General features: G+C 44.1%; 1 protein-coding gene across 10 annotated transcripts in view; it reads left to right on the top strand.

The window, feature by feature from the left end:
• BLTP2 (bridge-like lipid transfer protein family member 2) overlaps positions 1-17072 on the top strand; it is a 36677-nt gene extending 19605 nt beyond the window's left edge. For 3 of the 10 annotated variants that reach the window (XM_047706775.1, XM_047706779.1, XM_047706780.1), the window contains 25 exons: positions 596-753; positions 1031-1237; positions 5768-5867; positions 6094-6276; positions 6625-6746; positions 7237-7392; positions 7477-7598; positions 8726-8906; positions 9571-9657; positions 10057-10167; positions 10308-10443; positions 10547-10677; positions 10851-10952; positions 11253-11387; positions 13489-13737; positions 13830-13913; positions 14032-14100; positions 14479-14548; positions 14775-14879; positions 15040-15080; positions 15360-15387; positions 15496-15585; positions 15670-15758; positions 15894-16004; positions 16416-17072. In XM_047706775.1, coding sequence (XP_047562731.1) covers positions 596-753; positions 1031-1237; positions 5768-5867; positions 6094-6276; positions 6625-6746; positions 7237-7392; positions 7477-7598; positions 8726-8906; positions 9571-9657; positions 10057-10167; positions 10308-10443; positions 10547-10677; positions 10851-10952; positions 11253-11387; positions 13489-13737; positions 13830-13913; positions 14032-14100; positions 14479-14548; positions 14775-14879; positions 15040-15080; positions 15360-15387; positions 15496-15585; positions 15670-15758; positions 15894-16004; positions 16416-16637 — 3089 coding nt within the window. In that variant the 3' untranslated portion in view covers positions 16638-17072. Of the gene's footprint in view, positions 1-595; positions 754-1030; positions 1238-5767; positions 5868-6093; positions 6277-6624; positions 6747-7236; positions 7393-7476; positions 7599-8725; positions 8907-9570; positions 9658-10056; positions 10168-10291; positions 10444-10546; positions 10678-10766; positions 10953-11252; positions 11388-11816; positions 12627-13488; positions 13738-13829; positions 13914-14031; positions 14101-14478; positions 14549-14774; positions 14880-15039; positions 15081-15359; positions 15388-15495; positions 15586-15669; positions 15759-15893; positions 16005-16415 lie in introns of those variants that run through there. The other 7 variants (XM_047706776.1, XM_047706778.1, XM_047706777.1 and 4 more) reach the window with 7 other exon arrangements.
• The last annotated feature ends 7388 nt before the right edge of the window (positions 17073-24460 follow it).

The following is a 24460-nucleotide window of genomic DNA, read 5'->3' as shown; positions in this document are numbered from 1 at the left end:
AAACTGGCAGAGATAGGATCTTAAATACAGGCAGACTAGTCTGATTCTGGAGGCTGCTATTAACCATAACACACTGTTAAACTCATTAGAAGAAAAGAGGAAGAGGGGAACATGCCAAGGATGGACCTTAGGAGATACTCATTTTCTAAAACTTGGGAGAAAAGGATTTAGAGGCATAATCAGAGGAAGCAGTAGAAGTATGAGAACACAGTGGCACTAATGGCAAGGGAGTGGTTTCATGGGGAAAGGAGTGGTCAACAAACGTTTAAGATAATATGAAGTGAAAAATACAAGTAACAAAATGAGAAAAAAAAGATCCTAGAATAATTCAGAGTTTGATATACCTAGGAGAAAAAAATGCTGCCACTTACATAGTATTTCTAAGTTTCTTTTGGGAATCTATTACTTTTGTTAAATTGAAGGGAAAATGAAATAACAGCCCTTATTTTGCTCTCAAGGATGAAGGGGTGGAGTGGATAAGTTGCAGATAGGAGAATGTGTTGTAGAGAAATTGAAGGAAGATCATTTTGGCCCTAGATGTGTTCCCCATCCCTTTGAGATTATGACTTTTTTCCCACTTGCTTTTTCCCTGCAGGTGCCTACATGTTGCAGAAGCTGATTGAAGAGACAGATAGGTTTGTAGTGTTCACAGAAGAGGAGTCAGGTGTGAGTGACCAGTTGTGTGGCATTGCTGCCTGCCAGACGGATGACATATATAACCGAAACTGCCTTATTGAGCTGGTTAACTGCCAGGTAACTTCTCTTTACCAGAGCACCTCAGCCTTGGGCTAGATCATAGTATGCGTTCATCTTCTCCCGCCACCAAATAAGAATGGGCAGACAGAGTTCCAAAAAAATATTCCTTCCAGCAGGTATCCAGGATAATCGAACTTTCATATCTCAAACCATAGCATTCACTCAGTAAACCAGAATTAGGTCCAGCTGTAGTCATTGGTACAATCCTTTCACTAACCTTCTCACCTTCCCTGGTGGTTCTTGTGCTGTAATTCTGCTTCTGTCTGTGGTATAGATGGTTCTTCGTGGAGCGGAGACAGAAGGCTGTGTCATTGTGTCAGCTGCCAAAGCTCAGCTGCTGCAGTGCCAACACCATCCAGCCTGGTATGGTGACACGTTGAAGCAGAAGACATCCTGGACTTGCTTACTGGATGGCATGCAGTACTTCGCCACCACTGAAAGCAGCCCCACTGAGCAGGATGGCCGACAGCTCTGGTTAGAGGTTAGTTGGTGGCACTGGGAAGGCCCATTATAGTCCTAGTTTTCCATATTTGGCTCCTCCCAGCAGACTATTTGCAAGATTCCTGCTAGTACCTGTTGCTCCAGCTTAGTAGAATAACGAAGCTGGTAACACCTTGATTGTAGGAATTGTAGGTAGTCTCTCATTTGTGGTCTGTGAGCACATAGTGATTTTTTTTTTTTTTTAATCTCTTGGTATTCTTTTTCATTGCAAAGGAAATTCTTATCTCATTTCCCAGCACCAGAATAAAGTAGGTTGGAACTTTTTTACTTCTCTCTCTTTTTTTTTTTTTTTAAAGATTTTATTTATTTGTCAGAGAGAGAGAGAGAGCACGCACAAGTAGGCAGAGTGGCAGGCAGAGAGAGAAGCAGACTCCCCGCTGAGCAAGGAGCCCGATGTGGGACTCGATCCCAGGATCCTAGGATCATGACCTGAGCTGAAGGCAGTGGCTTAACCCACTGAGCCACCCAGGTGTCCCTCTCTCTCTCTTTTTTTTAAAAGATTTTATTTATTTATTTGACAGAGAGATCACAAGTAGGTAGAGAGGCAGGCAGAGAGGGAAAGCATGCTCCCCGCAGAGCAGAGAGCCCAATGTGGGGCTCTATCCCAGGACCCTGAGACCATGACTTGAGCCGAAGGCAGAGGCTTAACCCTCTGAGCCACCCAGGCACCCCAAGAACTTTTTTACTTTTGAGAAGATTGCTGACCCCTGCTAATAAAGCACACAATCAGTGGGCAACCAAAAAAATAGTAAGTTTGAGAACTTTAGGTAAGTTCTCTATCTGCCCTTTCTCTTATTTCTCTTATGAAGATGGTTGATTGGTTGTTTCAGCAAAGTAGTAAGGTTTGAATAGAAAGATTGCTTGTCTAGCAGTCAGGTTATGTGAGTTCTAATGCCACCTTTGCTATTATAGTAGCCATGAGCCCTTGAGCGAGTCATTGTTATTTATACAATTGAGTTAATACTTCCCTCTCACAAGATTATTGAAAGGATCGGTGAGACAATGCTTTGAAAAACACAAAGTTTCATTTAGAGGGAAAATAATCCTACCATTTTTAAAAAGTTGTTAGGTCAGGGGTGGTGTGTGTGTCAAGGTAATGTTTTCTTAGATGGTGAACTTATGAGCAGTTGGCAGGGACTAGGCTGTAGGTTTTCTTTTCAGCTTAGTAAAACAATTTGCATTATAATTTCTAAGATATAATATCAGAATTATTGAGAGATCTAATAGTTTATAAGGTAAGATGTACCTAGCCCGTATTCTTGCACAGGCGTGAAGTGGTCACGTTGTGCTGGGCATGGTACACCCAAACGACTTATGCATCCAGCTGTGGTAACTTCACACTGGTAAGCACCAGTGTGGTAACTTCATTTGCCATTATACTCAATGGGGAAAAAGCTAATCCCTCTTCCCTGCCTGGCGCTTCTTACTCCAACAACCTTTGGGCTCAAATCTAGCAACCTCAGATGTAATTACATACAAGGTAATCATTTAATCAGATGTCAAGCCAAGGAAGAGTCAGGTTGTTGATAATATGAGAGGTCATGTAATGTATCATATTACAGCTGTGGTTCAGACAAGCCGTGCTCTTTACCAGTAGTCTCAGGAGGTAGGCACAGAAGATTCTAACTACTCAGAGGTGGGCAAGATGAGCTATGTAAGATCTCTCTAGCATTTTCTGGGCCTCTGCTTTTAGGCATGCCTTCTTTTGCATGTGAACCCTTTATTCCCTGTCAGGCTATGGTATTAGCATTAGAATAAAATGTGTATTTGGCTTAGATGGGAGGGACTTTGTGGGTGGTTTTTTTTGTTTTGTTTTGTTTTGTTTTTTAGATTTTATTTATTTGGGGCGCCTGGGTGGCTCAGTGGGTTGGTTAAGGCCTCTGCCTTCGGCTCAGGTCATGATCCCAGGGTCCTGGGCTTTCTGCTTGGTGGGGAGCCTGCTTCCTCCTCTTTCTCTGCTTGCATCTCTGCCTACTTGTGATTTCTATCTGTCAAATAAATAAATAAAATCTTTTTTTTTTTAAAGATTTTATTTGAGAGAGGGGAAAAGTGTGCTTGTTGTGCATGGGTATTCAGGGGTAGGGGCAGAGGGAGAGAGAGTGGGAGAGAGAATCTGGAGCAGACTCCATGCTGAGTGCCAAGCTGAAGCCCTGAAATCATGACCTGAGCTGAAACCAAGAGTCGATCGTTGAACTGACTGATCCACCCAGAAACCCTGATACTAGCTATTTTGGTGTGAAGTGGTTTTGATTTGCATTACCCTGATGATCAGTGATGTTGAACATCTTTCCGTGTTTCTGTTAGGCATCTGTATGTCTTTTTTGGAAAAACATCTTCTCAGGTCCTCTGCCCATTTTTAAATTGGATTAATGTTTTTTTGGTGTTGAGTTGTAGGAGTTCCTTATGTATCATTTGCAAATACCTTCTTCCATTCAATAGGTTGCCTGTTTGTTTTGCTTATGGTGTCCTTTACTGAGTTGGCAGGGGACTTTTATCTTGCCTTTCCCATATGAATTTTTTGTGACTTGGCAGATTTGCTTATGGTCTATCCATATCACTCATTCTGTTACTCATTTTGACTTCAGCTTAGCAGAGACTTAGTTCAGCAGGGAGCCTGCTTCCTTCTCTCTCTCTGCCTGCCTACCTCTCTGCCTACTTGTGATCTCTGTCTATCAAATAAATAAATAAAATCTTTAAAAAAAAAAAGAATTCATTCCCCTACCCCATAGCAAGTGTCAGAGTGATCATCTGAAGACAGAAAACAGCAAGAATACAAACACATGAATATCAAAGTGGATGGGAAAGTAATTGGTTTTGATGAAATTTGTTGTGCTTAACATGATTTGAATTTTTTCCTGTTTTCTTAATTTTGGTAAAATATACAAAATTTACTGTTTTAACCATTTTTAAGTATAAGGTTTGGTGGTATTAAATATATTCATGTTATTCAACAATCACTACTATCCATCTCCATGACTCCTCATCTTGTAAAACTGAAATTGTACCCATTAAACAATAACTCCCCACCTCCCCTTTTCAGTCCTTAACAACCACCATTGTACTTTCTGTCTCTATAATTTTGACTATTCATTTTTGGTTTTGTTTTTTTAAGATTTTATTTGTTTATTTGATATAGACAGTGAGAGAGGGAACACCAGCAGGGGGAGTGGAAGAGGGAGAAGCAGGCTCCCTGCTCAGGGGTCCTCGATCCCTAGTCGCTGGGATCATGACCTGAGCTGAAGGCAGACACTTAATGACTGAGCCACCTAGGCATCTAGTTTTGACTATTCTTTTTTTTTTTTTTTTAAGTTTTTATTTATTTATTTGACAGACAGTGATCACAAGTAGGCAGAGAGGCAGGCAGAGACAGAGGGGGAAGCAGGCTCCCTGCTGAGCAGAGAGCCCGATGCGGGGCTCGATCCCAGGACCCTGGGATCATGACCTGAGCTGAAGGCAGAGGCTTAACCCACTGAGCCACCCAGGCGCCCCTAGTTTTGACTATTCTTAAGTATCTCATATAAATGAAATCATATAGCACTTGTCTTTTTGTAACTGACTTAATTTCACTTTCTAGAATCTCTTCAAGGTTTATCTGTGTTGTAGCGTCTTCCTTTTTTTTTTTTTTTTTAAGAGAGGGAGAAAGGAAGTGGGAAAGAGAGAGAGAGAGGCAGGTAGGGGGAAGGGCAGAGAATCTTGAGCAGGCTCTGTGCACAATGCAGAGCCCAGTGTGGGGCTTGATCTCACAACCCTGAGATTATGACCTGAGCCAAAATCAAGAGTCAGACGCTTAACCAACTGAGCCACCCAGGTGCCCCAGCATCTTCCTTTTTAAGACTGAATTCCATTTTGTGTGTGTGTGTGTGTTTGTGTTTGTGTATACACCACATATTGCTTATCCATTCATCTACCAATGGATATTTGGGTTTCTTCCATATTTTAGCTATTGTGAATAATGCCATATGAACATATACAAATCTCTTCAAGACCCTGCTTTCAGTTCTTTTGTGTATATATCCAGAAGTAGAATTGCTGGATCATAGAGTAATTCTGTTCTTAACTTTTTGAGAAATTGTGCTTGATGTAGTATTTGCCACAGTACCATTATACCATTTGACACATCCCCAGCAGTGCACAAGGGATCCAATTTCAGCACACCCTTGCCAGCATTTGGTATATTCTCTCTCTCTCTCTCTTTTTTTTTTTTTTTTTTTTTTTTTTTTTTTGATAGTAGCTATCCTAATAGGTGTGAAGTAGGACAGGATTTAATTTTAACCTAGCTTGCTTTTCTGGCCTCAGGCCTGCAGGTTTGGCAAATGTGCATGTAAATCATTTGGCTTTGGGGAATTTGAGTGGTTTGGGCCAGGAGGGAGTCACGTATGTCTTCTACCATGGGAGATCCTTAGGCTATTCTAGGCAGTGGAAGTCTGAATAGTAAGTATAACTGCTTGCATCTTAGAGGTCCGTGACCCAGTTGGCCAGGAGTTAAATGTGCCTGTATCTCTGTCTTCAGGTAAAGAATATCGAGGAGCACCGGCAGCGTAGTCTGGATTCTGTGCAGGAGCTGATGGAGAGCGGGCAGGCAGTGGGAGGCATGGTTACCACCACCACAGGTCAGCGCTCCCTTATTCCCCATCATGTGGTTAGGAAGAGAGGCGCATTTTCGTATATACTCTCAAGATTAACATATGCTGGGGTGGGACCATTTTGTGTTAGGCTAGGTTGAAAGCAAGTGTCTATAGAGTTCCCTAGACATCACATGTAGCCAGAGACATCACTCCTAGCTCTTACAGTACCTTTATTGAGAATGTCTTTTATCTCTTTCCCACTTCTTCCCAGATTGGAACCAGCCAGCTGAAGCGCAGCAAGCCCAGCAAGTCCAGCGGATCATTTCACGCTGTAGCTGCCGAATGTACTATATCAGTTACAGCCATGACATTGATCCTGAGCTGGCAACTCAGATTAAACCACCTGAGGTCCATGAGAACCAGGAAAAGGAAGATCTCCTAAAGAAACAGGAAGGTATTCAGGGCTTGAAAGGCTTTTAGAAGGGGACTACGGTACTTGTGAAAGTAGTTGCTTCCTTCGTGGTTCTGAGTCAGTAATGTTATTAGAAGTCCCACTGTGCACTGGACATTACTTTGCTCTGCATTATGTAAGGTCTGCTGTAAGAGGCTGAAGTGTGCTCTTGGAGGGAACTGGAATGAATGGGAATTGTTTGATTCTAAAATAAGCAAACATGTTTCTACCCATGAACATCTCACTAAGCTGTTTCTATGGGGTTAACAGGTTCCAAGTATGGGTTTAAAGATGGGGTAGGTATTTAGAGAGAACCTTGAGTTTCTTACTTAGCTGCTAACAATTACGTAGGGGCTGTGGATACCTTTACCCTTATTCATCATGAGCTGGAAATCTCCACCAACCCGGCTCAGTATGCCATGATCCTGGACATTGTCAACAACCTGCTGCTCCACGTAGAACCTAAGCGGAAGGTGAGCATGATCCTTTATAGAATGCCAGTTAGCCTCACAGGAACCCATAGACCTTGTGCTTTATTTGGGGTCCAGTAAGAAAAGCCATGATTCAGACTGAAAAAGGGCTTTGTGATTGGTACATCCTTTGTTAATCAGTCGCAGCTGTTAAAATTTCACTTATCCAGGAAGGGTCTTGAGTGTTCCAGAGACTGTAGAGCTTGTTTACTTGATTGTTTTTCTTGGTCAGTTCTCTGCTCAGTCACTTTGATACCTCTGAAATCAGTAACTAGTCCCCACTATCACCTCCATCCCTACCCTGTGGGACTGGCTTACTATGAAATCTTTACTACTTCTGCATGGGCCTGCCCCTTACACTTGCTACTAATGCTGACAGATACAGGTAAGCTTTCTAGAAGAGATCCATATTCCTTGTCACTTTTTCTGTTTCACTTTACTGCAAGACATATCTGTTAAAAAATCTTGTTCATTTCCTTTTCCGCTGCTTCAGGAGCATAGTGAGAAGAAGCAGCGGGTCAGGTTCCAGCTCGAGATCTCTAGCAATCCTGAGGAACAGCGCAGTAGCATACTACATTTGCAGGAGGCTGTGCGGCAGCATGTGGCCCAGATACGGCAGCTGGAAAAGCAGATATATTCTATCATGAAGGTAGTTACTGGGGCAGTCTGAGGAGAGGGTGTTCTCCTGGACAAGGGAGATCTCCTCTCAGTTTCTTCTGCCCTGGGTCCCTAGTCTTTGCAGGATGACAGTAAGAATGAGAACCTGCTTGACCTGAACCAAAAGCTTCAGTTGCAGCTAAACCAGGAGAAGGCCAGTCTACAGCTGGAAAGCGAAGAACTTAATATCCTCATCAGGTGCCACAGCGTTCTTTCTCTGCCTCTTTCCGGTACCCCAGCTAGGGTTGATCTCTCTTCCTTGCCTGTGTTTTTTTTCTTTTTTTTTTTTTAAAGATTTTATTTATTTATTTGAGAGACAGAAATCACAGGCAGAGAGGCAGGCAGAGAGAGGGGGGAAGCAGGCTCCCCGCGAGCAGAGAGCCCAACATGGGGCTTGATCCCAGGACCCTGAGATCATGACCTGAGCCAAAGGCAGAGGCCTCAACCCACTGAGCCACCCAGGCGCCCTTCCTTGCCCATGTTAATGATAGTCTTTGGGTCTCATGCACATCATTGAAGGCTGATATAGATTTGGGTACTTCCTGAATGAACCTGGCTGGACTTGGCCAAAAGACTGAGAATAAGAGACCCCCTCCTTTGGCTCTTCATTAGAGCCTTTCCTCTCCTTTCCTCTTAGGAAAGGAGAAAACCAAATGGTTTGGAAAGATCACTTTTGTGGCCTTGCTATGTGCAGGTGAACTGACAATAAAATGTCTTGAAGTTGATCAGTAAGGAGCACAATTGCAGATACAATCATAGGGGTTTATGAGTGGGCATAGACTTTTTTTTTTTAAGATTTTATTTATTTATTTGTCAGAGAGAGAGCGAGCGTGCGCACAAGCAAGTAGAGTAGCAGGCAGAGGCGGAGAGAGAAGCAGGCTCCCCGCCAAGCAAGGAGCCCAATGTGGGACTCAATCGCAGGACCCTGGGATCATGACCTGAGCTGAAGGCAGTGGCTCATCCGACTGAGCCACCCAGGCATCCCGGGCAGAGAATATTTTATTAGCTGCTGGGGGGTGCCTGGCTGGCTTAGTCAGTAGAGCGACTCTTGATGTCTGGATCATGAGTTTAAGCCCCAGACTGGGTGTAGAGATTACTTAAAAAAACAAAAAAAGCAGCAGCAGCTGTGGAACTAAAAGATGGGATTTAGCTCCCAGGCTCCAGGTGTGAGGAGTAGTGAATCCAGTGGAAAAAATTTAGGGAGTACCTCTTCCAAAATAGGTCCATCTCTGGGTTTACCTCCTGCATCATTCTAGAGCATTCCACCCCACCATAACCAAAATGCTGTTACCGTTATTGGCTCTGGCCCTCCTGTCCATCTGCAGGTGTTTTAAGGACTTCCAGTTGCAACAGGCCAATAAGATGGAGTTGCGGAAGCAACAAGAAGATGTGAGTGTTGTCCGTCGCACTGAGTTCTACTTTGCTCAGGCACGATGGCGCTTGACAGAGGAAGACGGACAGCTAGGAATTGCTGAACTGGAGCTGCAGCGGTTCCTCTATAGCAAGGTATCGGGTATACAGTCATACAAAGGCAAGCTGTGTTGAGAGGCATTGACCTGTCTCAGGAGTCTTATAGAAAGAGACACAAAGAGGCTAATTATTATATGATTACTGATGATGTTACTGATGATAGAGACATGAGCATAGTTCTCCTCAGACACAATTGTTTGTACTTCGAAATTACACAGATATAGATGAGCTTGATCAAATGCTTCTTTCACTGAATAAGAGTATGCCTAGAAATATGGCCCAGAGGGAAGTCATCTTCCAAGTCCAGCTTGGAATAGAATTGTTAAATCTATATGGACATTCAGCTCTCCAGCAATAAGTATCTAATGGCATGGAGGAAAGGACATGATTCATTATTCCACACCCTTTTCCCCCTGGGAGTTTGGAAATATGTAAGACCATTTTTTAAATATCACAGTGACTGTGGGAAGTGCTATTGGCACTTAGCATCCTTGCCAACCGTGCCCTCGCCAGTAGTGCCCATGAGAAACACTGGATGAGAGGGTGAATTGATTGTATGAAATTGAAAGAGATGCCAAAGGTTGGGATTAGACATTTGGAGAACCTAAAAATAGGAAATGTAGCCATTCTCTGGCAAGCTCCTGAGAAAGACTAATTATAGTATATTGGGTCGGGGGGGTGGTGGGAAATCTTTTTATAGGTGAATAAGTCTGATGACACAGCAGAACATCTTCTGGAATTGGGCTGGTTCACTATGAACAACCTCCTCCCCAATGCGGTCTATAAGGCAAGTTTTATTTCCCCATTCCTCCCCCATTCTCATGCTTCCTAACAAAGGGCATTTGTAAGATTTTATTTATTTGAAAGAGAGAGAGAAGAGGGGCAGAGGGAGAGGAAAAGAGAGAATCCCAAACAGACTTTGTGCTCAGTGTGGAGCCCGACACAGGGCTAGATCTCATGACCCTGAGATTATGACCTGAGTGGAAATCAAGAATCAGATGCTTAACTGAGCCACCCAGGTGCCCCCTAACACAGGGCATTTGTAAGGGCCCTTTCACATAAATCCAGGGTGGGAGGTAGTGTGGTGATCTGAGAGGTTGAAAGCTTGCCTGGCTTAGCAAGACCATTGCTTTTTCTCTTAGTTTGAACAGACTTGTGGGTTGATTTGTCACTCATTATCCTGTAGGTAGTCCTGCGGCCCCAGAGCTCCTGCCAGTCTGGGCGACAGCTGGCCCTTCGCCTCTTCAGCAAAGTCCGGCCCCCTGTTGGGGGTATTTCTGTTAAGGAACATTTTGAGGTTAGTATACAGTCCTTTGGGGATACAGAAACAAAGGGCACTCAAAAGCTATCTGTGTGTTACTATGCTACATTAGGGGTAGGTAAAACTGAGGGATGATGTCTGAGCTTAATTGCTTCTTCAGCCTTTTTCCTCTTTAGGTAAATGTGGTGCCTCTCACCATCCAGCTGACACACCAGTTCTTCCATAGAATAATGGGCTTTTTCTTTCCTGGCCGAAGTGTGGAAGATGATGAGGTTGGAGATGAAGAAGATAAGTCCAAACTGGTGACTACTGGTGAGAACTTTTATGGTGGAGCTCCAGAAGACTGCGGTAGTGGCCCCGAGATAGCTAAAGCTTCAGAAAGAGGATGGCAGCTGGTATGCTTGCTTTCTCGTAGGGATTCCAGTGGTGAAGCCTCGGCAGCTGATTGCGGCGGATGATGCGGCACCACTGGGCGCTGGGAAGGGTGTGGCTCAAGGCTTAAATCGGAGTTCTGGCGTCAGGAGGTCATTTCGGAAAGTACCTGAGGTACCACACATGCCCCTAATGGCGGAGAGATGGGAAAGTCCTGGGGTTCTCTGTTTGGCCCCACTAGGGATTTCTTCATTCTTTTCCAGGGATGAAAGGAGATGGAGATGTTTGGGGTCCTAAGTTTCTTCTGATGGTTTCAGGGACTCACATTCCTTTCCTGCCTTTCCTAGCACCCTGTGGATGATATTGACAAGATGAAAGAGCGAGCTGCCATGAACAACTCGTTCATCTACATAAAGATTCCACAGGTTCCTCTGTGCGTCAGCTACAAGGTCTGCTTCTCCCCAGTACTTTCTAGAACAGGGGGGAATGGAACCAGATAAGATCAGAGATTAAAGTTAGGCACCACCGTCTAGTTTGTGAAGCTGGTCTGTGGGTGGTAACCTGCTGTTCCCTCTGCTGCCTTCGGGAGTCAGTACCATTACAGGATGAGGTAAAGGGAAATCGGTAGCTGAACTGCTACTGTAGGAAAGCACTGGGCTCGGACTCAGGTATGGCTTGAACTAAAAATGGCAGCTGATATATCTTTTGATTCTTCTTTTCTCTGTCCCCTCCCTCACCTTCTCTTGCAGGGTGAGAAGAACAGTGTGGATTGGGGTGACCTTAACCTGGTGCTGCCCTGTCTGGAGTACCACAACAACACCTGGACATGGCTCGACTTTGCCATGGCCGTCAAGCGGGACAGCCGCAAAGCCCTGGTTGCCCAGGTATGCCGGCAGAGTTTGTGAGGTTTGGTTAGCAGGGGCTGGCAAACAGATCCTGTGCTCAGGTGCATTTCATTGTAGGACATATGTAGGACAAGCAGCCTTTGGGGATGGGCAGCTGAATGAAGTGAGCAACTTCTATCCCTACCTGCTCCGTGACTTTGGTCAGATGATTAAATTAGATGGTTACTGAGTATTTTGTATATCTTAACAGTTGATTTTTAGGAAACTGAGGGCTGACACAACTTGAGGTTCAGAGTGGGTTCTAATTAGACTGTAAGCTTCTTAAAAGCAGAGATCATTTTATAATTTGAATTGCCCCGCTGTGCCTTCATGTAAGCTTAATAAATCTTTATTGACTTGTTCACATTGATTTATTCTGCTTGTACTGCTAATATTTACCTTCCCTTTTACTCCTCTCTAACCTATCAGGTAATCAAAGAGAAGCTAAGGCTGAAGCCTGCAACAGGGTCTGAGGTCCGGGGAAAGCTAGAAACTAAATCAGACCTCAACATGCAACAGCAGGAAGAGGAGGAGAAAGCCCGGCTCCTCATCGGTTTAAGTGTGGGCAACAAGAACCCTGGCAAGAAGTCCATCTTTGGGAGGCGCAAGTGATCCAGCATCCAAGAGTGGCTGCAGTACAGGATCTGACTCTGGCTTGGGCCCCAGGGACTTGTGGGGTGGGAGGTGCTTCCCTTTACCTATCAGGATTTGTGGGGGGTCAGGAGCCCACAGGGTACTGTGGAGAGAGGCACTGCTCTTTTAGCAGCTGGCCTGTTCCCTGCAGAATACAGTGGATAATAACGCTGAGTTCTACCTCACACTGATCAGCAGGCCAAGGGCCAGAGAGGCATCAAGAGAGCAAGACCCAGGGAATGGGCCCAGGACTAGGATCTGGTTCCACTGGGGCCAACTGAAAGGGTGGGAGGGACAGTTCTGATCAAGTGTGATAAATTTTTATAGACCTATATATAAATATATACATATATATTTCTAAGTGTAATTGCTCTCCCTCTGTGTTAGAAAGTTGAGGGGAGGAGTCGATCTCCTGTTCCTCATTCCACTGCCTTGTATGAGAAGTATTAGGGTTCTGGGGGGAAATCAGCCCCTTCTCAATCTGTGCCAAGTTCACTTGGGAAGATGGCAATAGATGCCAGGGCTGGCCATGTGTCCCCTTGGGGTATGCCCTGGAGAATGGTAAGAAAACGACTTAAAGAGAAAAAAAATATATTTTAAATTGGATTTTTTTTTCTTTTTGGTGTGTTAAATGCATGGGTTTCAACCTGTGTTTCTCCCTCCCCATCAACCTAAGACATATCCTCTAGCTACCACTTTAATGGGGATGACCTCTTCTCTCCTCTGTGAGACTGTATCACAGATACATCCCAGCTCTGCTTTGACACTGGCCTCCTAATAGGTCTCTACACATTTTACTGCTGGCTCAGCCTATTCATTACTGGGGTTGGGGGGAGGATAGAATTTGGGGATAAGAGTGGGGTTTGGCTGCATCAACTTGCATCTCCAGTCATGAATAGCAGAGAAGAGGCGGGGCTCATGTGTAATGTAGCATCAGGGGCAGGGGTTGCTTATGTAACTAGGACAGCAGATTTAGCAGGAGGAGAGGAGGCAGAGGTTTTGGATGGGAACAGTGAGCTGTCGGCAGGGGCAACATGCCCCGGTGGCTACTTCTCATAAGGTAGGCTGTGGGGCTCTGGTAGCCTGTTTAGGGGGAGGTAAAGGGGGCATGGGCTTAAGGCCTGGGAACTGACTTAGGAAGGAACTGAGGAGAATGTTAGTGATGCCCACCGTGGAGGGGAACTAGTAGGCTATGCTGTGAAAATACCCCAATTCCATACCAAGAGCCATAGGCTGAATCTCTGATGCCTCAAGGGGAAAAATATCCAAATACTGGTTTCCTAGAGGATTTCAATCATGTCCAGGATATTTAGGCCTTGGCCCAAAGCAACGGTAATGGCAATGACAATTTTGCCTGGTGCTCAAAAATGGATCCCTAAGGTTGTGATTTGAGGGTATGTCTTCTAAGATGGGAAGAACTTGTAATGCCTCAAGGGCAGAGGTTTAGAGTGGCTCCCTTGGTTCTCAGCAGGGTGACAGCATCCGGGGTCCCTGGGTCCGAGGCTGGAAGAGCCTCTGGTCAGGTGTGGGGACTACCAGGTCAGGTGTGGAAGAGCTGTGGGGACTACGGGGGCATCAGTACCTACACCAGGAGTCCTTGGAACCGGCCCCGTTGCTAACAGAGAAGCCTCTGTCTGAGTGGCCAGTGCCTCAGTTCGTCAACCTTTTTCTGCCGGAATTTCCCATTAGGCCCCTCAGGGGGCATCACCAGCTGAAGGTAGGTCAGTCCCTGGAAGGGGTCTCAGTCTTGGGGAGACATCTAAGAATGGCCAGAGTTTCAATTGTGCTATTCTCCATTTCTCTGTACAGATTTTAGGCCTTGTGGCTAAAGGCTCCTTCGGAACAGTCCTCAAGGTGCTAGACTGTGGCCAGAAAGCAGTATTTGCAGTGAAGGTAGGGACCTAGGTACTCTTCCACATCATTCTCTAGTCCCTGCCTCCAATCTTGGTTTCAGAAAGGTTTGGTAGGCATAAACAACCTGTTGGGAGTCACCACTCCTCTCCTTTTATAGGTGGTACCCAAGGTAAAGGTCCTACAGAGGGACATCCTGAGGCAGTGCAAAGAGGAGGTTAGCATCCAGGTATGCACAGAGCCCAGGAATGGATCCTAGGAAGAAGTAAACCACAGGTGGACAAAGTACCTTTCCTGTCCCAACTGTCCTGCTCTTCCTGGTTCTGCCCACTCCCTCTGCTTCAACCAAAGTAGATCCTGGGAAAAGTAGTTATCAGCAATTAATTCTAGACCCTTCCATGGAAATCTCTCCAGCATGTCATAATGTGTTCCTCAGTATCATGCTGGTTTTGGAATTACCAGGAAGGAAATCCCTACTTAGTTCACCTGAACTGAGAGGTGGGGCAGCAGCTCCTTTTCTGCAGAACTAGGTAAATCCTGACTTCTTGGCTGCCTTGATTCTCAGTGACATTTTACCTCCCTAACTTCCTGTTTTCTTTATTTCTAGCGACAGATCAACCATCCTTTTGTACACTGTTTGGGGGACAGCTGGCAGGGAAAATGGCACCTCTTCATTAGTGAGTGATGGGCCTCTCATTCCCAAGAACCCTTTTATTGTACTCCCCACCTGAGAGTACCCATTCCTTTGGCCTGTACTCCCTTTGCTCTGTTTCCCTTCTCAGAGCACTTTTCTCTCCCAAGAGAGGGAACAATGGGTGGCATCCGTTTGGGCAAGAGGCCTAAAATGCCTTGAGCCCAGGCACAGTAACCCCAAACATTGCCTAGACTTCTGGTACTTCGCAGTGTGCAGCTACTGCAGTACAGATCTGTACTCCCTGTGGTCCTCTGTTGGCTGCTTTGCTGAGGCTTCCATCCGCCTCTTTGCTGCTGAACTGGTTCTGGTGCTGTGTAAGTGAAACAAGAATGGTAATGGAAATGAGGGAAGAATTGAGAGGGAGGGGCAGAGAAGAGATCTGATATTAACTCTGGAGGTCAAAGAACAGGGATAGGAATGGGATGGGAACTACAGGAGAGCTTTAGCACACCCCAAACTTCTTGTCATCTGCAGGCTATCTCCATGATTTGGGCATCATCCATCGGGATGTGAAGGTAGAGTTAAGTGCTTTTTTCTTTGTCTGAAGTGGGGCCTCAGAAGTTCCAACAGATCTAAGAAGGCAGCGGGGGAGGGAGCTGAGAAGAGCTGACCTTGGGGCCTTCAGGAGTGCTAAGGATTTGGGCAAGGGCCATCAATGTATAGGCCTGAATACTGAATAGGGCATGTTTCTCAGCTGGGAGGTATACATGATGGAAGAGGGTTGAAAGGAAGAGGATGGGGAAAAAAAAAAAAGGAAGAGGATGACTAATAATTTCTCACCTGTGATTTTTCAGATGGAGAATATCCTTCTGGATGAACGAGGTAAGTCCTTTTCTTTTCCTAGGCCCAGAATGAAAGGACCCTGTTTGGGAATAAGTCGTGGCTGATGAGGGGAGGACCAGAGTGGTGCTGTTGCCTTATCTCTCATAGGCCATCTGAAACTGACAGACTTTGGTCTGTCCCGCCGCCTGCCCCAGGGAACCCGAGCCTATACTATCTGTGGCACTCTTCAGTACATGGGTGAGAGAGGGGCTAAAGCTGGTGGGTAAGCATTGGCAGGAGTCTAGTTGATTGATGTCAATGACAACTGTCTTTCAAATCTAGCCCCAGAGGTCCTGAGTGGAGGGCCTTACAACCATGCTGCTGATTGGTGGTCCTTGGGTGTCTTGCTTTTCTCTCTGGCAACTGGGAAGGTGAGAGAATGGTAGGGATTTTGAGCAAAGAGAGGAGCTTTGCCCTGTAATGGGAAAAAGACCTTAGGAAATCTTGCCTCACTCCTACCAACCAATGATACTGTGTCTCCCCCGCCCTAACCCGGCCCAACTCAGTTCCCAGTGGCTGCAGAGAGAGATCATGTGGCCATGCTGGCAAGTGTGACCCACTATGGTTCTGAGATCCCAGCTTCTCTTAACCAGGGGCTCTCACTCCTGCTCCATGAGGTAAGGGTGAACACTATTTTCCTTCTATCCCTATCACTGAAGTGATACTTCCCCTTTCCTCTAATAATCTGGCCAGGGTGGGCGTGTGCTCCAACTTGATCAAGTACCACCTCTCCATTCGCCCTCTAACCAGCACTATAAATTCCAGTTCTGAGTTTTTCATCCTTCATCTATCCTCCCCATCCATAACAGGTCACTTCTGAGAGAGAGGGCCAGTGCTACTCTCTTATCAATACAGCGCCTTTCTTCCTACCTTTGCCCCGAAATCAGCCTGTTTCTGTCTCTTTCAAATCTTCTTTAGGATTCTTCTTCCTGCTCTCCATAGCTTGATGAACTTCTCCTTTTCCAGCTTTTCTGTTTAGCCCCCTTCCCATTCCAGTTCCTCACCCTTCATGCTCTATTTGCCTTCAGCTCTTATGCCAGAATCCCCTCCAGCGTCTGCGTTACTTGCATCACTTCCAGGTCCACCCTTTCTTTCGGGGTGTGGCCTTTGACCCAGAGCTCCTACAGAAGCAGCCAGTGAACTTTGTCATGAAGGCGAAAGCTACTCAGCCCAGTCCATCGGAGTCCATGATTTTCAAGGATTTTGACTGTAACCTGGAGTCCTACCTGGTCCATCCCAGCCTTGCTTGAGCCCCTCTACTATAGATTTGAGCCCATCTGGGAACCTGAGGATTTCTTCCACTGCCAACTCAGTACGACCACTTTGATGATCTGGTTTGTTTTCAATCTGTAGCCTCTTAACCATTCTGTTACACTTTTTGGACCAGAGTTCAAATCTTGGGCATGCTGCTATTGGCAGCCACAATTCCTGACCCCTCCCACCCTCTAATACAACCCACCTCTCAATTCAACATCTCATATCAGAGTGTCAACCTTTTCCTTTGCTTCATTTCTTCAATATTCATACCTGAAGTTTTCAGCCAGAGGCTTATTCTACTTTTCCTGTTCTTTCCCTCTGCCATATTTCCTTTCATTATTTATTCGAGAGGGGAGGGGCACAAGGAGACAGAATTTTTTTTTTTAAGATTTTATTTATTTGACAGAGAGAGAGAGAGAGATCACAAGTAGGCAGAGAGATGGGGGGGGGGGAGCAGGCTCCCTGCTGAGCAGAGAGCCTGATGCAGGGCTCAATCCCAGAACCCTGAGATCATGACGGGAGCCGAAGGCAGAGGCTTAATCCACTGAACCACCCAGGTGCCCCAAGGAGACAGAATCTTAAGCAGGCTCCATGCCCAGCACAGAGCCTGACATGGGGCTCAGTCTCTCGACCCTGAATTCATGATCTGAGCTGAAATAAGGAGTTGGATGCTTAACCGACCAAGCCACTCAGGCACCCCTGTCATATTGCCTTTCTTGAGCAATATTAACACTTCATGGGACCTTACGGTGCTATTTATAGGCTTGTTGGAAGCAATATGAATGTTTTTCAAAGGTCTCATAAGCTGGCATTTTTTAAAAAAGATTTATTTATTTATTTGACAGAGATCACAAGTAGGCAGAGGCAGGCTCCCCGCTGAGCAGAGAGCCTGATGTGGGGCTCCATCCCAGAACCCTGGGATCGAAACCTGAGCCAAAGGCAGAGGCTTTAACCCACTGAGCCACCCAGGTGCCCCATAAGCTGGCATTTTAACCCCTAAATATGCAGTTAAAACATAAGACCTGGGGGCTCAAAGCCAGTCCGTAACAAATCTAATTTTTAAAAATTTCAAAAGTGAATTTAAAATGTGAGGAATAGGAACTGAAACAAATGTGGGTTAAATGTCTTCTAGGGCTGATTGGGATAGCTTTTGAATTTTTTTTTCCAAGACAAAACCTCTTCAAAAGACAAGATTCTTAAACTGATCATTTTCCTAGATAACCTAGGATTCACATTCTGATGGACAAACCAAGGGATTAACAGGCATAACCTTCAGATTTAAGGTTAGATGTATTTCGAGAACCTTTTCCTAAAGGAAAAGGTAAATCATCTGGACCTTAAATTTGTATGTATTTCTGGCGTTTACTGACTTCTTTTCATTTTTCTTAAACTTCTCAAAACCATTTAAAAAAATTTTTAATTTATGTATATAAGTAACCTCTACACCAATGAGGGGTTCAAACTCCCAACCCTGAGATCACGAGTAGCACGCTCTTCTGACTGAGGCAGCCAGGAGCCCTTCAAAGACTTCATTTTCATTATTCTTCAGTTATTTCTGATCTCTCTTTACAGACCAAAAAGAGTCTGGAACACCCTGTATACATGTGTTTATTAATTATGTTCCCTGGATTAAGCCAAATTTTCCCTGTACAAAGCTGGCATTTTACTGGCCTCTGCAAAATTGCTTTCTCTGGATTATACTTTGGCAATCTAGGAAAATCCCTATGAAATTTAACTGCTGTGGATATACTATAAAGGGTGTTCATTATAATTCATAATGTTCAATTTAAGGATGCATGGGAGAAATTTCCTCTGGACCCAGCTGTGCTTTTCCTAAATTGCTATTTGGTTTTACCTTAAAGACACTAAATATTCAACAGACTGTATTTTTCTCTTTATATCAGTGCTAGGCCACTTAAAGCCTAATTTGTAGTCCACTTTCAGCAAGTGTTTAGGACTTCATGTTGTATATTTTGTATGCTAGCCACATTCTTGGTTCCGTCTTTGCTACCTTTATTTTCTTTTTTTCTGTTTCTAAATGAATAATAAAATGTAACATTAATCCTTTTATCTCATTTGTTTCTCTTTAGATACTATTTTAGCTTTCCTACATTTTTTTTGTAAAAGTTGTAGTGACCAGAACTGCATATTGGATAAAAACCCTGAACACTAGAAATAGGAATTAATGGTTTCTAAACTTGTTAAGAGTATTAGAATTGTGCTTAGATCCACCAATAACTATCTCAGAGTCTTTACACAGTTATTTGAACTTCTCTGGATCTTAGTTTCCTATATATAAAATGAGGAGGTTATAATCACTGGTTCTTGATTGAAGGGGATTGGGCTTCAGAGTTCTGTGATGCTTTTTCAAAGGGCAGTTGTAGATGATTTTATGATGCTTTGTGTCTGGTCCAGTGTTAATGTTCAGGTCACCTACCATTATATAGCCTCTCTGGTCACAACCAGCATATTGGGTGAAGGTCTTTTGGACATGGTTGACATGTCTGTAGGGTCCCTTTCTTAGGTAATATTAGGTAGCTTTGGGACCATAATCATATAAGTGTAATTTGAATCATTTATCAAATGTGGACATTTTTAATCAGTGGAGCATTGTAGTAGTGATTATCAATGTAGAGTGGAGGGAGTGACAGAAAATCAAAGTTTCAGAAAGTATAATTTGAAAAAGCACTGTCTACACCCCCCAGTTTTGATATGCTTATCCCTGGAAGGCATTCTTTCCTGCCATCCTCCACCCCCATTTAAAATCACTGACCTATAAATATAATACATTGTACTTATCCACATGAAATCCACTTAAAAATACTTTCATATACCACCTGATATCACCTCTTAACTGTTTTTTCATTACCTAGAGGAAGTCAGATATAGCTATCAGTATGGATATTTTATGCTGTACTCCCTTCTATCTTTTCTAAATATGTAAGATTCGTCTTAACACCAATCCTTATAGTCTTCTAGAAAAGTGTCTTTGTAATTCTACTCATTGTTTCTTACCTCTGAATTTCTTTACCATATATCGATCTGTTCATTTCTTCATTAATTTAACGAATTGGTAATCACAATTCCTTAGTTACTTCTTTAAATAGAGCCTTCAGTGTAAAAATCTTGTCAAAGCTTTTTCAAAATAAAATCATATTCACTGCATTATTAATCCCTCTTATGAGCTGAATTGTGTCTCCACTGCAGTCTGCCTTCCTGCATTCATATGTTGAAGTCCTAACCCCTCACCCCCGTACTTCAGAATGTGACTTTATTTGTAGATAGTCTTTAATGATGTAATTAAGTTAAAATGAGGTCATGGGTTGGCCTTAATCCAATGACTGGTGTCCTTATAAAGAAGAAATTAGGACACAGACACACACACACACAGAAGGAAGACGGAGTGAAGATACAGGGAGACAACAGCTATCTGCAACAAGCCAATGGGAAAGCCTCAGAAGAAACCAGCTCTGTTGACATCTTGATCTCACACTTATAGCCCCCGGAATTGTGAGAAAATAAATTTCTATTGTTTGCGCCACCCAGTCTGTGGTATTTTGTTATAGCAACCCTAGCAAACTGATAGAACCGCTATGATGAGTTCTAATAGATTAATCAGGAATGATTATTTACAAAAAAGCATGCTACCTTACTCCCTATAGTTTGGTTTTGCGTATATTCTGAGAACATCCATTTTTCCATGAATTTTGCTGGTTTATGGAGCTCCACTGATTAGCAGCTGTCACACTGCCTCCTTTGTTCAGTACTCCCATCATACACATTATACACACATCAGTCATTGTAGCACAGCTACTAATTCCACAGTTTCATCCTTGAGTTCACTTAGAACTGCCTGGTACATACTTCTCAGAGTTGCTGATTTGGGTTATGTATTTGGATTTTTACAAAATAAGTAATGTCTAATCCTAAAATTAAAAGCTACAAGTGTTGGGGTACCTGGCTGTTTCAGTTGGTAGACCAGGTGACTCTTGATCTTGGGATTGTAAATTTGAGCCCCACGTTAAGCATAGAGATTACTTAAAAAATAAAAGTACAAGTGGGGGCGCCTGGGTGGCTCAGTGGGTTAAGCCGCTGCCTTCGGCTCAGGTCATGATCTCAGGGTCCTGGGATCGAGCCCCGCATCGGGCTCTCTGCTCGGCAGGGAGCCTGCTTCCTCCTCTCTCTCTGCCTGCTTGTGACCTCTCTGTCAAATAAATAAATAAAATCTTTAAAAAAAAAAAAAAAGTACAAGTGTTTTTAAATATTTGGACCCCTACTTCATATCCTATACAAAACTTTTTTATTTTTTTATTTTTATTTTTTTTAAACATTTTATTTATTTATTTGACAGAGATCACAAGTAGGCAGAGAAGCAGGCAGAGAGAGATAGGAGGAAGCAGACTCTGCCGAGCAGAGAGCCCTATGCGGGGCTCGATCCCAGGACCCTGGGATCATAACCTGAGCCGAAGGCAGAGGCTTTAACCCACTGAGCCACCCAGGCGCCCCTCATATACAAAACTTAATACCAGATACATTAAGGATTTAAATGTGTTCGTCAAAATATTAAAAATTTTAGAACATTTGGGAGATTAGATCTACAATCAAGGAATGGAGGAGATACCCAAACCAAGACAGAAAATGAAAGCACTATAAAAGAAAAACATTTACATAAAAATGTGAAGAATGAATGACTCCATCAAGATACTTTTAAAGGAAAGATAAACAACTTGACTGCATAAAAGTCTTCTATGGTTAAAAAAAAAAAGTCTTCTATGGTGATGCCTGGGTGGCTCAGTCAGTTAAACGTCAGCCTTTGGCTCAGGTCATGATGCCAGGGTCCTGGGATCCAGTCCACATTGGGCTCCTAGCTCAGTGGAGAGCCTGCTTCTTCCTCTGCCTGCTGCTCTCCTTGCTTGTGCACGCTTGCTTGCTCTCATTTGTGCTCTGATAATAAAATCTGGGGCGCCTGGGTGGCTCAGTCATTAAGCGTCTGCCTTAGGCTCAGGTCATGATCCCAGGGTTCTGGGATCACCCCGCATCAGGCTCCCTGCTCAGCCGGGAGTCTGCTTCTCCCTCTCCAGCTCCCCTGTGCTTGTGCTCACTCTCTTGCTATCTCTCTCTGTCATAAATAAAATAAAATCTTTTTTTAAAAGATTTTATTTATTTGACAGAGATCACAAGTAGGCAGAGAGGCAGGCCGAGGGGGTGGGTGGGTAGGGGGGGTGGGAAGAAGGCTCCCCGCTGAGCAGAGTGCCCGATGTGGGGCTCAATCCCAGAACCCTGGGATCATGACCTGGGCCGAAGGCAGAGGCTTTAACCCACTGAGCCACCCAGGTGCCCCAATATAATCTTTTAAATAAATAAAACCTTAAAAATAAAAGTCTTATATGTAGGGCCAAAGATGCCATTAATAAAAGTCAATGGCCAAAAACAGTTAAAAAAAGCTTGTAATGAGTTAAGGTCTATCACACAAAACTCTGACAAATTAGAACAGAGGAAAAAAACCCATTTTTTAAAAAAAGGGTAAGGAATACAAAGTGATAAATAATTACATCTGTATAGGTTGACATAGAAGGCTGTTTATACAGGGGGCACCTGGCTGGCTCAGTTGGTAGAGCGTGCCACTCTTGATGTTGGGGCTGTGAGTCAAAGCCTCACATTGGGAGCCAAGTTCACTTAAAAAAAAAAAAAAAAAAAAAAAAAAGGCAGCTCCATACAAGATATTGAGTGGAGAAGAAAAAAAATGCAGAAGTGTAAGAAGTGATGCCGTTTTTGTAAAGAACTCAGTGCATTGCTCTCCTCCATGTGTGTGGTGAGAGAATGTGAAAAAAAATGGAAGAAAGAAGTACAAGTGGAGTTAAAAAAAAAAAAAAAAGATACTAGCCCCTCAATCCCAGAGACACCATTCTACATATTAATTTGGGGGAGGAAAATGTGTGTGTAAACAGACATACAGAATTTGTATGTGTATGCATATGTTTTTTACAAAGGTGTACACACTATTGATTACCTCAGGCAGGTAGAATGGGGGGGAGGCTTTGCCTTTAATACATCTTTGCATTGCATTGTTTCACTTGCTATAACAGGCATCTATTATTTTTATAATTTGAAAAACCAAATTTAAAAAATTATGCAAAACACCACCAATAAACATTTTGTTTATGTTACCTATTTATAAACGGTATTTTCCCATTCATCTACCCTTCCATATCTCTCCTGATTTGCGGCTGGAAGCACTATACCCTTTTGGCTACTCACCTAGCATCTGGCAAACTGCAACAAGAACTAAGCATTCCAATTCACACATTTCTATGATACAAGCTTTTACCAGTAGCACTTAGTTTAGTTTTCTTTTTTCTGCCACTTCCCACTCTTATTTGCTGAATCTTTTTGATTGACCAGAAGTACATACACCTTGGGATACCCTCTGCTGAGTCTTGGGAAACCCCAGGCTCATGCTTGTGCTCTTAAGTGGTCTTTCTTCCCAGTTTTCCATTCAAGCAACTGTTATCCATAAGTGCCTGCAGGCTAGAGCTGTTACGTTTCAAGAGCAGTGCTGTCCCATAGAAGTACAGTGTAAGCCCCATAAGTCATTTTAAATTTGCTAGTAGCCACATTACAAAGGTAAAAAGAAACAGGTGAAATTAATTTTAATGTATTTTACTTAACCTAATATACCTAAAATACAATTTCAACATGTAATCAATATTTTAAAAATATTTTATATTCTCTTTTCCATACAAAGTCTTCGAAACCCAGCTTGTGTTTTACACCTATAATATATCTCAATTGGGATTAGCCACCGCTGAAGTGCTCAGTAATTCCATGTGGCTAGTGGCTATGGTATCAGACCCCAGGGTTGAACAGGAGCTCATCACCTGAAAGCCCTATAATTCATGACAAATTTATAATTCCTTCTCTTTGGCTGATTTCCTTTTCCAAATTCATTAACACCTCAGAGTATAAATAAGGTACAGTGAGTGTTGCAATGAACACACTTTATCATGAACTCAATACTTACCATTAGGCTGTTTCCAAAAATCAGGTCCACCTTCAATAGCTAGACTTCCCAGGGAGGCGATTCAGGCCCACAGAATACAGTCCTGTCGTTAGTTGGTGGTGTGGGTTGAAATCTCGACTCTCATTTACTACCAGGGCCAATTTCATTAGGACTCAGTTTCTCGTCTGCAAAAGGGTGATATTTACATCACTTACTTCACAGGTCCTTAGGAGGATTAGAGGAGTTAATATAGATAAAGCATCTGGAACAGTGCCAAGTACAGAATAAATGTTCAATACTGGTTAGCTGTTGTTCCCGTAAACTTGTAGCAGGATATGTGTAAGTCCCAGGAAAACACGAGAAATTCCGAAGATGCTAAATTCTAGCTCAGGCCACCCCCGACGTAGGGCCCACGCGCGCGGACCCACCAGGCCTCGTTACAGAAGGCTCCACTCCCCTCTCCCTTCCGCGCTCCCTGGCCCGCACTTGCCAGTCAAGGCTGAGGCGCCAGGTAACTAAGGCAAACCTGGGGAGACACCTGTGGCCGGCGACCATGACACTTTTCGGACAGGGTGTGAGGAGGTCCACTGGAAGCGGGAGGGACAGATTCTTTGACTCTCCAGCTATCTGGGTACCCGCCCCGAAGTGAGACCACAAAACGGGTCTCGGACCCCGGGGCCTTCCAAACCTCCAACCCCCTCCTGCGCAGGTGGTGAAGACTCCGGTCCTTAAAGACTGCGCGTGGGGCCCACGAGTCCGTGGGTGGGTGGCGGGGCGGGGCCATATTAAGCCCCGCCTCCTCCGCCCGGCTCGAGC

Source organism: Lutra lutra, chromosome 16 (genome assembly GCF_902655055.1).
Source record: "Lutra lutra chromosome 16, mLutLut1.2, whole genome shotgun sequence".
Lineage (NCBI taxonomy): Eukaryota > Metazoa > Chordata > Mammalia > Carnivora > Mustelidae > Lutra > Lutra lutra.
Note: the sequence above shows the minus strand (reverse complement) of the source record. Positions and strands in the feature narration are given on the sequence as shown.